At 37.9% G+C, this 17,340-nt stretch overlaps 1 protein-coding gene across 3 annotated transcripts in view; it reads right to left on the bottom strand.

The window, feature by feature from the left end:
- Positions 1 to 12,110, bottom strand: part of RAPGEF4 (Rap guanine nucleotide exchange factor 4) — a 77,908-nt gene extending 65,798 nt beyond the window's left edge. For 2 of the 3 annotated variants that reach the window (XM_010163047.2, XM_010163049.2), the window contains exons 1-2: positions 12,032 to 12,107; positions 10,958 to 10,977 (exon numbers count right to left, since the gene is read on the bottom strand). In XM_010163047.2, coding sequence (XP_010161349.1) covers positions 10,958 to 10,977; positions 12,032 to 12,089 — 78 coding nt within the window. In that variant the 5' untranslated portion in view covers positions 12,090 to 12,107. Of the gene's footprint in view, positions 1 to 10,912; positions 10,978 to 12,031 lie in introns of all 3 variants that reach the window. The other variant, XM_010163046.2, reaches the window with a different exon arrangement.
- Positions 12,111 to 17,340: the final 5,230 nt, after the last annotated feature.

The following is a 17,340-nucleotide window of genomic DNA, read 5'->3' as shown; positions in this document are numbered from 1 at the left end:
TTAATTACTGTAATCCAGACCAGCTTGCCTGGAAATACTGAATATACATAGAGTATTCCTAGCTAACTTGTATTAAAAAAACTCCATCATTCTGCAGTAATGTAGGAATCTCCAGCTTCTCCATGACAGTTGGTCTAGGAGACTGGGGAAAGGAATTCTCCCCAGAAGGATTTCTGGTACAATGAAGTCCAATATTATTGCATATTGTCATATCTCTCTGCTGCCACAAGGTCACACAGCACTTTCCAGGCAGCAATCCAGGTTCTCTTCCCCAAACCTCAGTGGAAAAGTCAGACAAAACACAAAAGACAGCGTTTCAAGAACACTGACTGTAACACTGATGAAACCAAACAGACTAAGTAGCATTAGGGGCTCTAATAAGGCAATCTCCTGGTTTTCTTCTCCCTCCTCTTTCCCCCATTTTGGACCAGTATACCATGAAGATAAGAGAGCCATTCTATTACACAGGCCCAGGAGTGCTGTAGAGCAGTGGCTATACATTTACAGTATAAGGAATGCCAGAAACCTTACTGTTACAGTTTTGCCGACACAGGTTTTTCCAAGATTCCCTTGGAATCTGCAGCATCTTACGCTGACACTCGGCAGAGTGTGAACTGAATCAGGGGAAACAAAAGGGGGCGGGGGGTGGGGGGGGCAGAGTGTTAGGTTCCTTTTTCTTGTGGACCCCTATAGTTTTGCCAGTTGAGATGAGGTACCTTGTGCAGCTAGTGACAATAGGCTTTTCTTAGGTTTATTTAACAGATTCATTTAGAACAGCTGCCAGAACCCAGTAGCGTGTAGACCACAAGCTGAAACCCCTTCATCTAGACTGGCTCTGAACACAATTAAGACAACTCAAGAGGAGGGAAGGAGAGGGAAACAGGTATTTGCCTGGATCTGTATGTGTATTACAGCAGTAACAGGGATATATCATGCAAATCTGTATTTAAACATAGGAGACTGAAATCACAGATTCATTTGTGATTTAGCAGTGAATTGCAGTGGAGCTGCGAGCTGGCCTGACAAAATGATACCCTGCCAGTTGTCCCTCTGCTTCCCCTGCAGATGACGTGGGCTGGCAGAAATGACACATTTGGGACAGGAGAGAGTCTCAGTCTGTATCTGACAGACCTGGTAACGCTTTGCGCAGAGGTTAGACATTTAAGACTGCAAACAGGACTGCTGTGGTCTATCCCCTCCTTGAACCCCACGTCAAGGCTCTGCTCTGCTGCTTGTGCTGGCCATGGCCAGGAAGCTAATTTTAATCCAAAACAGCAGAAAACTAAACTCAGAAAAAAGGTTTATGTGTTTCTGACAGTTCTGCTCCCTTATCACCAGGCAAGCAGGAGTGTGATGGAGGAGAGGGCACATGTAGCTGGATGCAGAGAGAAGGGATGTCAGAGGGGACGCACAGGGGAGGATAGGTGCCCTACAGTCCCGGTGCAAGTCACTGGAAGCTGACGTGGAAGGGCAGCCACAGCCCTGCAGTTCTCCCTGGGCCCAAATGAGCTGTGCTCTGCTCTGGGAGCTGATGCTCCCACCATTCTCCTATTGCACAGCCACCTTCTTCTACCTCTGCTCCTGGTGCTCCTCTCACTGCTAGTCTTCGTGTGGCTCTAAGAGGGCTGTGGCTCTAAGAGGGCAGTCAGAAAACTGGTTTGGGTGAAAAGTAACCATCTGAGCCATTGTGTAAAAGGCTACAAGGGAAAAGTGGCATGAGAGAAGATGTTTCTTTACCCCCCTCAGATTCATGCATTTGAAGTAATCTGCTTTAAAGACTGAAGATGGACAGTAGTAGTAGTGGGAGGTTTACAAAGACTTAACCATAATTCTCCCCTGTTAAGCTACTGACCCTTTCTCCATCCAGTTCATATTTAAGGTTATTATACAAATTGTTTATGTAATTTAATTTCCTGAGATGAAAACAATGTGGCTGAGTAATACTAATTAGAAGCAGTATAATAACTAGTATTGGAAGTAAGATTTTTTTTTTCATTTTTATTTTAGAACCTAAATTATGTATTCTTTTCATTTCTCTACTAGTCAACTCAGCAATGTGTATTTGTATTTCCTCACTAACTGCTACACAAAGATCAAACATGTTCACAATCTTGTGCCAAGCTTTCTTCCAGAAGGAAATTTACAAAAAGAATAAATAATGAAAAGTCCTAAATCATAAATCTTTAAATACCTGAACAGCACTTGCTCCTTAACCGTCACTGGAGATAATAATCCGATTACATTTTTGGGTCTGTCATAGATATCTGACATTTTTTCCTCAGCAATTCTAACTCTGAATGGCTCTAAATCAGCACCACAAACCAAACACTTGTTTTGGTGGTGGTGCTCTTTGGGTAGAGCCAGCACAACAGGCTCCTGGTTCTTGACTAGCTAACACAAAAAGAAGAACAAAATCACTGGACAGCTTTTCTCCACTATTTATTAACATCTAAAATTTTTGTCATCTGTACACAGACAAAAAAAAGATGCCACTAAATGATGAGATCAGACATACTGATTACTTCTTACTAACTCAGAACTATAATTGACTTTGTGGAATACCAATTTCCAGCATGCATTGTAGGGTAGGCAGTCAAAATGCTCTGTGAGACATGATATGAGTGACTAGAAGGAATCTGATTTTAAGATCCCTGATCCAATATTTCTGCCAAACTTGAGAAAATAATTACAAGATTAAAAAAAAATCATTTTGCTGTTTCAAATATAAGTGCAAAATGTTTTACTTGTATACGCTTGACTTGTCTGAAGACATGAACCTTGAAAAGGACTATCCTTTTTTCTCAGTATAATTACCCACTCTTTCTGCCTTTCAACTGCAAGAGATAAATGGAGCACACATGCATATTTTTATGTCCTGGGACAGAATCACACAGAAGACACAGCCAAGGAGCAAGTGTCATCAAATGTGACTCCACAGTATATATTATCAGACTGCCCTTGCTAGTACTGGCAAGTAAGGCAATACACTGTTTCCACAGATGACTGGAACAGAGACTGATGTTCATATCAAAAGGAGGTCCCACACCTACTTCACAATATTGAGTATTATACAAATTCAAGCATTTTCTAGGAATTTCCTTTATTTTTCCATTATTTATTATATTTACCTAAATTATGATAGCAACACTCATTCAGCTAGGTAAAAGGAGTCAGAAAGGGAAAATGTCTCTTCAGCTATATTGCCCCTCCCATGCTACCCCAAGCACTTCTGTAACTCTTTTGTGGGGAGAAGGTTACTCAGGGAGGAGGTGAGTACTTACTTACTCTGCCACTCTGAAAAGGGCCAAGAGTGTGAGTTAGATCCCCTCCAAATTACAAGATTAACAAAGAAATACATATCACTTAGTTCTTCATTTGTCTATTAATTTCTGAACTACTTCCTCCCACTCGCAAGTGTCTCTTAGGATTATCACACCAAGGACCAATCACAATAAGCTCCTGTAAGAAAACTCACTCAAAATGTATGAACACATGCGAATCCTGTTCCTTACAACATTCTGAGTAAACCAGCACCCTTCTGTCTGACAGTCACTCCATCTTTTCTGTAACTGCAAACTGTAACTAGCAGAGGCCTCCATCCCTCCTTTGCATCACAGCACCCAGCACAAACAAGAATTGCAAGGCTTTAGGATACACACAAATTACTGACATAATAAGAGACGGGTAGATGAGGCGCTTAGGAACATGGTTTAGAGATGGGATTGGTAGGGACAGGTTAATGGTTGGACTCTATGATCTTAAAGGTGTTTTCCAATCACTATGATTCTATAATTCTAAAGAAGGATACAGATGTAGATACACTTTTCCAAGCTCAGTTTTCCATTCCTGAGCAAAGGGCAGTGTTTGCTTCTGGAATGTTTTGCAGCTGTTACAGGAAAGGGAGGCTTTATCTTCAGGTGTTGATAATTCAACTGTGCTGTGCTATTGGACACTATTCACTATTTTTCCCATTATTCTTCTTTTCCCAAGATAAATGTGGCAATTTGCTTGTATTTTAAAACTGAAAAACACTTACATATATTTTATCCTCTGTTGTTATTGCTCTTAGAAAATGAGGGTAAAATTTAAAATAAGAATATTACTTCAGCATCTCTATGTTGCAAAATTTTGCCCTTTTCTGCATGAAGTTTAATTCATCTACCAAGAGAAGTCTTACCAATCTCACTATCATTGTAGACAGCTCTGTTTATCCTTAGAACCACCACCATGAAAACTCCTCATTGCAGAAAGAAGTGACCATATTTTTTCTTCAAATTCATGGAAGGGCTTCAAGGACCGGGGATCCTTGAACTGGATCAAGTACACACTGAAGAAAAATTAACTTACTTTGACACATACACGGGTAAATACAGAGAAACCTAGACCAAGGATTCTGTTCTTTTTCTCCACAATGCTACTCATTCCTGTATAGATCAAATGAGAATCGCTAATCCCATCTGCAGGTTTCACATTGGGACTACTCTGGATAGTTCTGTATTGGTCACACTGGAGTTCAATTATATTATTAGATACAGCAGAAGAAACTGTTTCCAATAGAAACTGCCATTCAGGGTATACAATGAAATAAAGGGTTTAATTGCATAGATTATCAGGTAGCTGGATTGGATAACAGAAGACGGGGTAGTGTAAGCTTTGCTTTGAGGCATTGCTATTCACACTGGTATTTGGAAAGGAAGCCTACAGCTATGTATCATCTCCATGTGGCTGAAGCTGGAGATAATGATGTACCAAAACCCTTCCTGGTGGTTCTGCAACCATTTAGTTTATGCAAAGCCTACTTATGCAAGCCAGCAGACCCACTAACAATTTTATTTACATTAAAGAGCTCCAATGACATATAAAGACCTTCACATTTTTCATTATGAAGTTCATTTATTAACACATGAAAAATGTATTTTTCACAGACTGCTACTCATCTCACACTCCTGTCTTTGTTATCTCTCCTGCCATATGCTGTAACCATGTGACTCATTGCCAGGGACTATATGCAAAGCCTCTGCACTAGCCAAATTGTTACAGGCTGTGATAATGATTGAACCCTGAACACTTCCACTTAAGAGTAAAATTAAGAACTTACACAGACCTCTAAGCAAATTACTTTCATATATGTAAAACTGGTGCCAAAATATCAGAGCAGCCCCTAAGAGTAACTGGTACAGTTAGGACTGCAAGAAGACATTATTTAGAAATATTTGCACACACTGCTTTTATGCAACCACTTTAAAAACAAAAAATAAAGGGAATTATTTTTTTAACCCCTATGCTAACACTGTATAAGAGAACTGACTCTGGTACAGCGCCCAAGAGAGGACAGTAATTAATGTACACATATCACTGGGCAGTTATATAAACCATCCACACCGAAAATCAGTTCTGTTATAACATAGTTCTCACGTGAATGTTGGAGAGAATACCACTTCCTAACAAACACCTTATCATTTTATCTATAATCTTGCTAGAACGTTGCCTGCTTTCCTGCTCTCTCTTTTTCTTTTTTGGTAGGCTCACAATTTCATGAGCATGTAAAACATTTCCCTTAACATTCTGCTAACGCTCTATCAAATTCCACATTTGACAGTCTACTGAATATGTTAAAAGATAAGCTTTCTTCTCAGTCATCTGGGAAAATAAAATTGAAATATAGGGAAATTAGAAGTAAAATTATTGTGTTTATTGCTAAAGTAGCTAATATGGTGAATGAACATGATTATTGCTGGCATTTTGTGTGGGCTCTTCAAAGTTGCATCTAGTGAATTGTAAAGTCATCTTTACAAACAGTATACTTTCAAATGCCCAGAGCTATATTTAAGTGCTTGAAAATTGAAATAAGTGAATATTCATTTGCCTAGTAATGTTGAAAATTGCAATACTTTGAGGATTAACACTTAGATTATGTCCTTCTCTGTCAACTGAAAGATCTTTTTGATATAATTTTATTAAAAGCATTTAGAGTTGATAAAATAGAAAATCATATTTTCATAAGCACTCCAATTATTTAAAAGCACAAAAATCAGCACAGCACCTAAGCCTTATGGAAAATTCAGCAAAGAAAAGGAAACTACAATTTATCACATCAAATTAACCAGGGAAGAAGATAGATGAAAAGGTGACTTTCAGAGGAGTATTTCAGCACATCCTGTAGGAACTTATCTATACATAATGCATTTAAATAAATCACTTCCAATAAGCTTCCAGTCTAGAAGATTTGTAGTCATTACATGGAAAACATAAAGGGGAGGTTTCAGCCTGCAAGCTTCACAAACTGGATCCGTGTGTTTTTCGAATAATACTTCGTGCAGCAGGGGGAGCCCCTGCAACTCTGCATCACAACAGAAACCCACAGACAGTATCAGGAACAGAATGGACGCAAAGCATGAGAGAGATTTTGGAAAAAAGAGATGTATTCTTCACCCAACAGCAAGAACGACTGTATGAATTTGCACAATTTAATCTGCTTATATCTTCTGTGTTCAGAATGGTTTCCTCAGTACAAAGGAGATGAAGAAGCACTTTCCCCTTTTAGGATGTATGCTTTCAATGAAGAAGGCACAAATTTTTGTAGGTTTTAAACAGTCATAGAGATTAAGTTGTACAAAAAGAAGGCTAGCATGGTTTTTGAGGTGAGCTGTTGTTTTAATTGAGTGTGTCACAGGAAAAATATATGTGAGCAGGTAATCAAAGTCTGTACCATTAATAAAAATGAAGAATTGAAGTCTGTACCATAACAAACATGGGTAAGAGGACTTCATTAACACTGCTCAGTCAGTTCCCTGCTTTTTAGCACTTAATTTTTCAGCCTTCCTTTAAGCACAATTTTTTCAGTGTAGTTTCTTAAGGATGTGGGGGTTCCTTTAGCAAACTACAATATGGAGATTTCATTACAACATAAAACTTCAGCTTGGATCATTAGCAGGGTTAGGACTTTTTAATTATCAAATGCTTGAATAAATAGAATAATTGTTATTAATCACAGATTTCTATTCTTCCTGAGGATCATTCCTATGCTTTCTTAGGCACAGCATCCAGTTTGCAAAGGAGTTTAAGACATTTACTGGTAGCAGAAAAAAGCACTCACCACCACACTACATAGGAGAGTGGAGATTCATGCTCTCGATGGCCTGTCCTCTGTTCTTACCCATATTAATTCCTGTGTCTCTAAAACTCATTTCTGCGACGCCCTCTTCTTTAAAACTATTATCTATCTCATGCCTCCAGAGAAGAATGGGCTATTTTTTCACTCATTTCCTACTTGGGCACCGTAAAAGCACAGGGGAGACAACTGTGGTTTTCAGTTAGTGTCTGGCTTTATAATAATCAAAATGTTGCTCTAGCAACTAGAATGAGCGATTGCAAGAAAACCCACACCGTTAAGCATTGACACAGGAAAGCCAAAGCAGCCCAGGACCAAAGGTGAATAGTGTGGGAATTCTGCCCGTGCAACACACACAGCCTGTGAGCACAAGCTTGCAGTTAAACTGTAATGAGCCTCTAGTGAGATGGTTTCAAGTTAAATTTTTCAAGGCTGAACAATACGGTTTATTTTGTAGGGGGTCACAAATGCCACTCCTTATTGCCAGAACAAGACACAAATGTCAAGCTCCTAGTCCAAAGGACAGGATTGCTAAAATATCACTAGGCAAAGCTATTTAATATGTGCTGTGTATTTTCCCTCAACCTCAATGTCAGAGAGGTTTGAGCCATTTTAATCCAGAAGCATACGCTCAGCATGGCAAATTCAGCGTAAACAGTGAAAAAGTGGCCAAATTGTAAGAACAGGATCTTGTAGGGGGAAGCACCATGCAACCCTGCTGCCAGCTCTGCTGGTAATATATGGAAACAGAACCACTACCTATTCTGTCTGCATGCTGGAACCCGACCTCCCCTGCATTCTAAGTACTATTCTGTATCTTTACCAAAAATGTATTTGAAATTATTATTGATTTTGTCATTTTGGCTTTAGGGTTATATTAATCTCACAGATCCAATTATATACAACTTTACCCCATGAGAATTTTTAAAAACCAGACGGAGACAGATGTACAGATATTAGACTGACTAGCTAAAAAGACAGAAGCTGCACTATTTTCTCTTATGTAAGATATCTTTAAATTGACTTTGTTTCCATTCCCCAAAATATAACTAAGGACAGTAGCACACTTGTCTCAGTATTTCATGCTCAATTTAACTGCTATATTGCACTAAATGATGTGCAATAATGTAACCCTAAATGCAAATGAATTCGTGTTTGGTAAAACAAAATCTATTTCCTGCCTTCTCCAAATAGAATTTTTGTGTAGATTTTAATGAACTGGGAAAACCAGACATCCTCATATGGCAAGAAAATTTCAAGGCACATATTAAAAGACAAATCTTATGCTACTCATCAAAAACTAATAGATGTGATAGGAGAAAAAAATTAAGCTATGAAGATGAAACTCAAATAACAAGCAAATATGGAAAATCATCTGTTATGGTGCTCGTAAAAGACTAAGCACAGGCTAAAAGAGAAAAACATGCATTTCATATTTCAAGAGTGGAATATATTAAATTTCATTGAAGCCAATTATTTATAATAAACTATCATTTATAAACTTCTCTGGAAAATTAAAACACACCACCCCCCGAAATAAATTCATCATTATGATCAGAACTTCTGAAGACGTCATATTATCTACTTCTCTCTAAGTGTAATGTTTTCTTAACATATGAAAGATTCTGAGGAACTTTCTCTGAATCTCAGAAAGTTCCTCACTCAGCCTTTTTCTGGACTTTACAGCATAGCCTGCAGGCCACTCCGAGCTGTATTTGCTGCCAGTGCCTTCTGGCAATGTAAAGATACAAAGTAGTCCAAAGATGTCCTGCAAACACTTCCCTTTTCCTTAATGAATGCCCTTCCCTGATGCATATCATCCTAAAATAAGCAAAATATATAAAACCTACAAACACAGTGCCATTTTCTGGTACCCCCATATTTTGTATTTCAAATAGGTGGCAACAGTTCTGGGAATTTGGCCCTGCAATCGCAATACCTCCTTTATCATTCAAAACTGACTGTGGGGCATGAAGATAGACATGTTGTGTAAGCACTGTAACAATTGTACAGTTTAAAATCATGGGAATTAAGCTTGCATTTAGTACACAAAATACCCCAGTATTTAACTCTGCTGCGCTTACCTTTCACTTAACATAATTAAAGAGAACTGTGACCATACGGCAAAAACACAGAACTAGGACTCATGAACCACTTCTGTGCTGTGTAGGTTCTTCTGACACATTTGTCATGGGGCTGTCTGAGCTCCTCCATGACGACACAAGGTGACAAGCATCTGTCATGTATTTATTCTCTCAGCTTCTCTCCAAAGAAATGTGTACAGTGGGGGAGAGAGAAGGATAGATGTTTCATACATGTGTCTTGGAAAGGAAGTTAATATGGTTTGCAAAGGACCTCATTCTGGTAAAAGTCACTGAACAGTTTGAGCCTGCCCAGGTGAAGATTACTTTGTGCAGGAAGAATCCTGTTGTGCTAGAACATCCCAGCTAGTGGCAGAAGTATTAATCACTAAACTTTGCTCAGTTTCTGAAATACTTTGTATTTGAAAGTGTATACCACCCTTAGCTGAGCATCACTGCCCATTACTGGGGGGATATCACCTTCTAGGAAAGACAGATGTTTTTACCTTGTTAGCTCTGTTGCCTCCATCTGCTTCAGAAAATGTAACAGCATCTGTTAGTTTGGATTCTACACCTGGTGCTTTCATTGAGAGGTCAAGGAAGACCTCTGATCTGGCTTAACTCCAAGTGTAGCACTGAAATGCCAAATCTTAGAGAAGCACTGAGACTTAACTCATTAACTGCTTGTAAAATACTTACAGAACAAAAGGTGCTATCTAAGTATCAAAGAACTATTACTCAGTGTATGGAAAAATGTTTATTTTCATACAGGATAAGACTGTGTCCAGAAGTAGTACAGCATTAGTGAATAAGACTCTAGAAAAAGGAACTGCATACTGTTGATTTATACATTTAGTAAAGGCTGAATGTGACAATTAAGAAAGGTCAGTACCCTTGAGGAAGCAGGACAGACAGACAGGGAGAGGTGGAAGTAGTTATTTTCGCATTAAGGAAACACACTAAAACATTCATTGTCTTTATCTGCTGTCAAGAGATATTTTTAGTGCAACAAAAACACCTTTAACCTTTTAAAGACATCACACAAATGCAACCCAACTAAACTCCTATGTCCAGAAAGAAGGGATCCAAGCATCTGTTTATTACCGTAACTTTCCTACTCCTGCCATAAAAAAAATCTAAAAGTTATTAATCTTTACATCAATGCCTGATATACTACATCTTCCCACTACTATAATTACTTTAAACCTAGCATAGAAGTATTCATGAGTTCTTTCATGTGGGTCCTCATCTGGTGAGACTGAAGGCACAGAACTATTTTACAAAGGGGAACTGGGACGTAAAGCTGCTCTCTGAACACAGGAGAAAATTCACCCTGAGAACAATGTCTATGCATGAATTAAGACTCAGTCAAGTCTTAAAATAGGATTTAATTATGAATTTTATGATCCATTGGCTATGCACAGTGCTGCTTTTCTTCCTTACCCTCAGCACCTTTCTAAGACAGGACGACCAGATTGTAACACAAATTTCAGCAGCAGTCCACTTTCTAATAATGCTGATCCTGAACCAGTTGCTTTCTCGTTATATGATAAAATATCTAAAGCATCTTTATAATTTGTATACTGTACTTGCATGCATCAGCCACATGCTTTGCATTTGGACCTGGTTCTTTTCAATTTAACGCTGTACTTTTGCATTTTTTTATTACTAAAGCCCCCACCCCCATCAAAAAACAAAGGCAAAACTAGGTGTGATTTACCTTATTACAATTTTTAGAAACTTGGCAAAGAGCACTGCTTGACACACCATCCTTATCTGGCATTCCTAAAAAAAAAAAATACAGAAAATAAATACATACTGTACATTCTTTAAGTAACAGTGGAGATATTTATCAATAGAATAGGGAATTGGAAGGTTCAATACTTTGATAACATACACATTAATCTATCGTTTTTTAAGAGCAAAACAGATTTATTCAGACAAAAGTTTTCTCTTGTGAACATAAAAAGACAAAAAGCTAACTTGTGTAAATATTATAAACAGTTTGCTAAACAGTACTTTCTCAACACTTAGTATCTGAAGTATGTATACAGGAATTATTTCTATTTTTTCATTTAACATTATCTGGTTTTGAGTACCTAGAGGTCAAATGTGACATTGATTTTGCACTAACTAGCATTGCTGTGCTGTGCTATGCTACTGTTTCACAAACAAAACATATTGAACACACAACATATGGAACAAAATTTGCAGATGCAATTGCTAGCCATATTGTCCTGGATGGCAGCTAAATAATCCTCTGGCAATTAAATAAAAGTACCTTGATTTACAGAAATGATGAGTTCCAAAGGCTGTCCTTGGATTCATGTCTACAGCACCATCCCACAGTTTGACAGGTTCTCATGAGGCAGAGATATACCCAAACTTACCTAGCTATGTGAGTAAGGTCAGACAGCAGCATGTTTACTGCAGGCTGTCTGCCCAAGCACAGGTTCCCAAGCAAGTCGTGTAGCCCATTCTAACTAAAAAAATAAGCCAGTTTGTTATAGCTATTTTTCCTAGCAGGACTCATGGCTGTGTTCCGTGGAATTCATGTAGCACCTATAACCAGTTATATGTTACATCATACATTATGCTTTAGTCAACAGGCCTGGTTCATAGTGCAAATTTGTGTACAGCTCTGTGTACACTAATATACAGCAGTTAGGCAAGTTCCAAAGTATTTCCTGCTATAGGCAGTATTAATACAGTTGTAATAATGAATTGAGTTTAACATTCAAATTCTAACACCCAAAACCAGAGGACTTTCATCTTCCCCTTTCTTTTCTTTTCTTTTCTCTTTTTTTCTAACATCTGATATCTATTTTCTTACACTTACTGTCATTGTTGGAGCCAGTTTCCATAACACCATAAGGAGGAGTGAGAAGTCCAGACATATACTGTCGATATTTCTGAAAGACAGTGATGGCACATTCAGTCAGGTACAGATGTATAAAGCCATTCAGTATATGATGTGGTATTTACAATTGTACATCCGCTGCCTTGTGCTTCACATGCACACAAGCAATCTGAGACAATCAAACATGTCTTTACTCTTAATACTACAAGGCCTGCTTTCTTGACTGGAGTACACTGCCTTTATTTTATCAAAACTTGTGCTAAAACAGTTCCTGCCTTCATCTTTCCCAAAGCATGACTTTTGAGGGTTGTAAAAAATCAATATTGTACTTAGTTGTGTGATTTCCCACAAAGGCTGTTTTAAAGCTTGTTTGAAATTATACTACTCAGCTGAACTCAAGCTAGAAAGCTACTTTATTGTAGAGATGGAGATAAGGCTGTTAACTAAGGATCCATAAGAATCATGTACCACTACAATTTTGGTGTCAGATTTGAAATAGACAGGATTTAGTGCAAAAACTCTAAACATTTAATTCCACCACACTAAGTTTGGTTTGCAGAAACTACAAGGTTATGAAACACACAAATCCAGCAGCTCATGTTATGTACACAAACACACAAAAACTGTATTATCAGATGAAATTTTGTAACTGTAAAAATGTCCCTTGTACAACTGTAAACTATGTAATTGTAACTATGTCAGTAACTGGTATTTTTCTTTAGTGAATGCTGCTGACATGATCAATAAGGTTCAAAGCTCAGTCTAGGGGTTGAAAAATTCACAGAAGCTAAAGAATAACACCAAAGGAAAAAAAAATGTACTTCTATCAAATACAAATCATTGAATGAATAAGTGAGACACTTTTGTTTTCAATCATACTATAATACTGTCATGCATAAAGGTAAACAATTATAACTCCCTTTTGGAACTGTCAGAAAACAAGCTTGTGCAACACCGATGCTGATGATTAGAGTAAATAAAATATATCATGCAGTCCTTAGGGTGTGCAGTGAGCTGAACAGGAACAGTCAACCAGCTGAAATTCATACAGGTTTCAACTAAGCACACAGAAAATTTCTCTCATAGTACAATTTTAATCTAAAAGTTTTACCCTTTGCTCTATGGAGCTGTTCAGATGAATTAGTTTTTAAAATATTGACTGCTGGATTATTTGACAACAAATGCTTGAATTATCCTTTTAACATTTCTTTTTCTTGAAAATTGATATGAAAATAACAATTCTAGCACTAAAGACTGGGTGTCTTGCATTCTAAATAATAACAAAAGCAACAAAGATTACATTAATCTTAATAATCCAATCCTATTTTTAGACAAGCTATTACATTCTAAAGCTTAGTAACATATTATTTAAATCTCACCCATAATCCAGCTGAAAACCCATAGATGCAAAACTATGTTATATCCTTGGTCAGCCACAGAAAATAAATGCTATTCCATTTGAGGATAAAATTCTCCTATTATCTTGCACAAACCATTCACTTTCCCATACTTTGCATCCAGTCCTATGCCTGGAACTCAGTGAGAGGAAGAATGTGATAAATAATTATTTTCTCAGTTCAACTGGTAAATCACATACATAAAACAAGGGAAAAACTCATTTTGATTGGCCAAATTAAAAAAAGGAAAGTATGTCACAAGGGGTTGAAATAACATTTTATTCAAACAGTAGATAAACGTTTTCTTCTACCTTCTACTGAATTTGGTCTTGAAATGTAATTTAGAAATGGAAAATTGAAATGTTTCATTTGGGATACGATAAAATCAAATTTATAGGGTTTTTTCCTTTGGTTCTTCCTCACCATTTAGATGATATTGGTTTATTTGTTCTGTTTTTCCCAGAAATACATTATTAGTCTACATTTAATCCACCTTGATAAGGAACTTGAATTGTAGGAAGACAATAATTTTATTTCCTATACCATGTTCACAGTCATCATATACTGCATGACAGTTTCCCTTCTGATTAATTCTCTAATATTTTTCCTGATTATTCTTCTCATGAAATAAAACATAGAACACACCATACCATCTCCATGAGATTTAGGTGCCTATCTTAACAAAAATACCTACAGGTAGAATAAGCCAGAATTGCATATAACGATTTAAAGGAGGTACCTAACTCCATTCAGCCCCGTGTCACGCCCAGGACGCCAAAGTCCATCAGGAACGAAAGCATGGGCTGCAAAGGATGTCAACTCTGTCATCTTCCACATGAAGGTCCCACCCTGCCATGGGATGAGCCTACTTACAAGTCTGATACAGCAAGCCCAGTGGGGAGTGCTGCCTGTGAAGGAGTTCAGACGGCATTACCAGAAGAGGCACTAATTCAAGACATGCCTTCAGAAAGTTCAGTTGTTCAGACTCCTCCAGGGGAACCTCCGAATAAATGAAACTACCTTCTATGTCCAGGTATCTGGAGGGAAGGCTGGTATGACTGCCTGCACATGGTCTCCTATGAAGATACCTCAGTGGGGTGCAGGCTGACATAGGAGATATAATTTACACCTAAAATGGTGTCACCTCATCAGCGAAATTAAATGTCATGGGACACTTATTTGTCAAGAAGTCAGGGAAACTCTGCTTGCTGGGAAACCTAAGCATGCAAAGAAAGATTTCAGTAACTGCATAAAGATTCACAGTATCCGACAGAGTAATGAGGTTCCAGGCATGAGATCTCTCAAAGGTGAGATAATGAGGAAAACACAATACTGACTGTGAGGCCTATCTTGTTACCATAATGTCTGTAAATGAAAAGAAAATGCAGTGAGTTAAATTGTACTGGTAGGTGGCATTTAAAATCATCCTGAAGATTAACAGACTAAATATTTACAAAAGGCTTTTGAAAATGTATTCCACTGGTGGTATGAACTCTGGAAAGGCTTTCCTTATGAAAGACAACAACAGCTATCAAATCATTATAAGCTTGTTTATTACCAGAAGTCTTCAAGTTCTGTAAATCCAACATGACAGCAGGTTTTAAAATTACACTCAGTGACCTATTCACTCTGTGTTCAGATTTCTACCAATTTATAAACTCTATCAGGCAACAGCTTAAAGATCAGACACTTACTGCATCTAATCTGACAGCATGAGTAATAAAGACAGTATGTTTTCTTCCAGTTACTGATCACCTCATATCCATGCAGTGGTGAAAATTAACACGACCTTTTCAGTCACTGCTATAGCCCAATGCACAGAAGAGTGCTGACAAGGAACAGTTGGGGATGGGAGAAAAGGAGGAAAGATAATCACACACTTGCCTTACTGGCAAGATGCTGTGGGTAAATTTTCATACCAACAGTTTTTAAGGCCGCTCATTGTCAGGCTTTTCAGTGTATTCTTTTGCATGCTCTTATTTAGACTTTATTTGCAGTTAGCTGCAGTTAGTCTCAGAGGTTTTCATGACTACAATAGATTTTCTTCTACTCCATGAACATAACTTGATATATTTTTATATGTTAATGTTTAGAAAGGCAATTAATATAATTCTAATGCAAGTTATCTCTAAATTCCCTACAAATTTTTCTAGCATACAAAAAGTATATAAAATATGTCTTTGTAGTTAGTCCTTTCTCTTCTGCTGCAAATACCAAAGAATTAGTATCTGTTTAAGGGGAAAGAAGGAGCAAAAAAGAGACACAATACAAACACTCCAAAAGAAGCCAGGTAGATGTGAAGTAAATAGATGAACCTTTGCTGTCTTCCATGTGCACTGCACAGCAAAACCACAACACTCTAACAGGAAAGACTCGGGACTAATGAAGGGATGACCCCCTGGGTATAAAGGTTTCAACACAGGTTCCACACCAGATACTCACCCAAGTGCAGCAGTTCTCCAGTCAGCAAAGTGTATCTGATGGGCTGTGTAATAAGGACCCAGGTAGTGATGGTTTGTAGCACTAGGCAGTCAAGTCACACTTCTCATGCTTCCCTATCTCAAGGTAAACCTACACGTGGCAAGATGCTAAGAAGTAACATTGGAGAAGGCTTTGTAGACTACAACAGCTGCTTGGTTGAATACATTATCTCTCTCCTTCTCTTTCTCCCTCTCACAATCTCAACCCATAGTGCCACTTCTGACCAGATTCACTTCTGATACCTCCTGTTCTGCCTACTACTGGCAGCAGAGAAGGAGACAAGGCAGAGCCTGCATTACTTGCAAATTTGAGAGCAACACAAAATAACTCATTTCAGTTGTAAAAATCCTAGGCCAAACATCAAGGTGCCCTTTCCACAGATGTTTTTAAAAACCTTGTGTAACTATTTTATTAGATGCTGTTATTTTAACTACTACTTGAATTCTGCAATCTTCCCGTACTAGCTGTCCATACTCTTTAACGGTTTCTCTTGGGGAATATATGCTGTAGCTTGACAATGTGGGCCAGCTTCTCTATTTTCTTTTGACACTAAATAATTGATCACTGATGCTTTCAGTACAACTCTGTTCTCCCTCTAAATTGGCTGCACCGGTCATACCATTTTGGCAATGAACCATCTCCCTTGCGAGCATTACTTACAAGGGTGCATCACTCCCATGGCACATTGTTTCTTCTTCTCCTTTCTCCAGAACAGTAAGAAGAAATGCAAAAGAGCCTCTGAAGATCTCTGGACCCTCTTTTCACCCACCAAACCAAGCAGTCTCAAAGTCTAGATCATTGCCTTTAGGTCTGATGCTCCAAAGATTGCTCTTCATTGAACTGACAGGTAAAATCTCAGGTCATCTGCTTGCTATCAGTTAGTGTTTTCCAATAAAAAGTGCCTAATATTCATACAGAATTTCATATTTAAAAAACCCCTCATATATTCATAGCTGGTTTTTACCCAAATCTTGTTACAAAGGGGAAATCAAACAGCACACTTGTATTGCCCAATTGTATGGAAGACTCTGGCATAATTCTGATTTCAGATACTGCCTTCTTAGTACATTTACAAATTAGGAAGTGTATTTCTTCTAAGCAAGCTCAATCAGAAAATTTCCACAGATATCTGGTCATGCCACTTAACTGGGTATCCCAAAAAGGACCTGATCCATGGCCATTTAACATTGCGTAGTAAACCACTGTTTCAAGCTGGTGCTTCATTCCAGAACACCAAGTATCCTGAGTATTACTCCATACTTGCCTCTATCTTTCCGAGAATATATATATTCACTGTCACAGTATAGGGAAAAGAACAGAATTGAGGTATTTCTAAAGGAAAGGATAAAGGCAAGTTAGGAAAATTTAATGCTACAATAGCCAAAACATATCTTTATGTATTGTGGAAAA

Source organism: Antrostomus carolinensis, unplaced genomic scaffold (assembly GCF_000700745.2).
Source record: "Antrostomus carolinensis isolate BGI_N321 unplaced genomic scaffold, ASM70074v2 scaffold11902, whole genome shotgun sequence".
In the NCBI taxonomy this organism is placed as follows: domain Eukaryota; kingdom Metazoa; phylum Chordata; class Aves; order Caprimulgiformes; family Caprimulgidae; genus Antrostomus; species Antrostomus carolinensis.
This window is presented reverse-complemented; position numbering and strand designations above follow the sequence as displayed.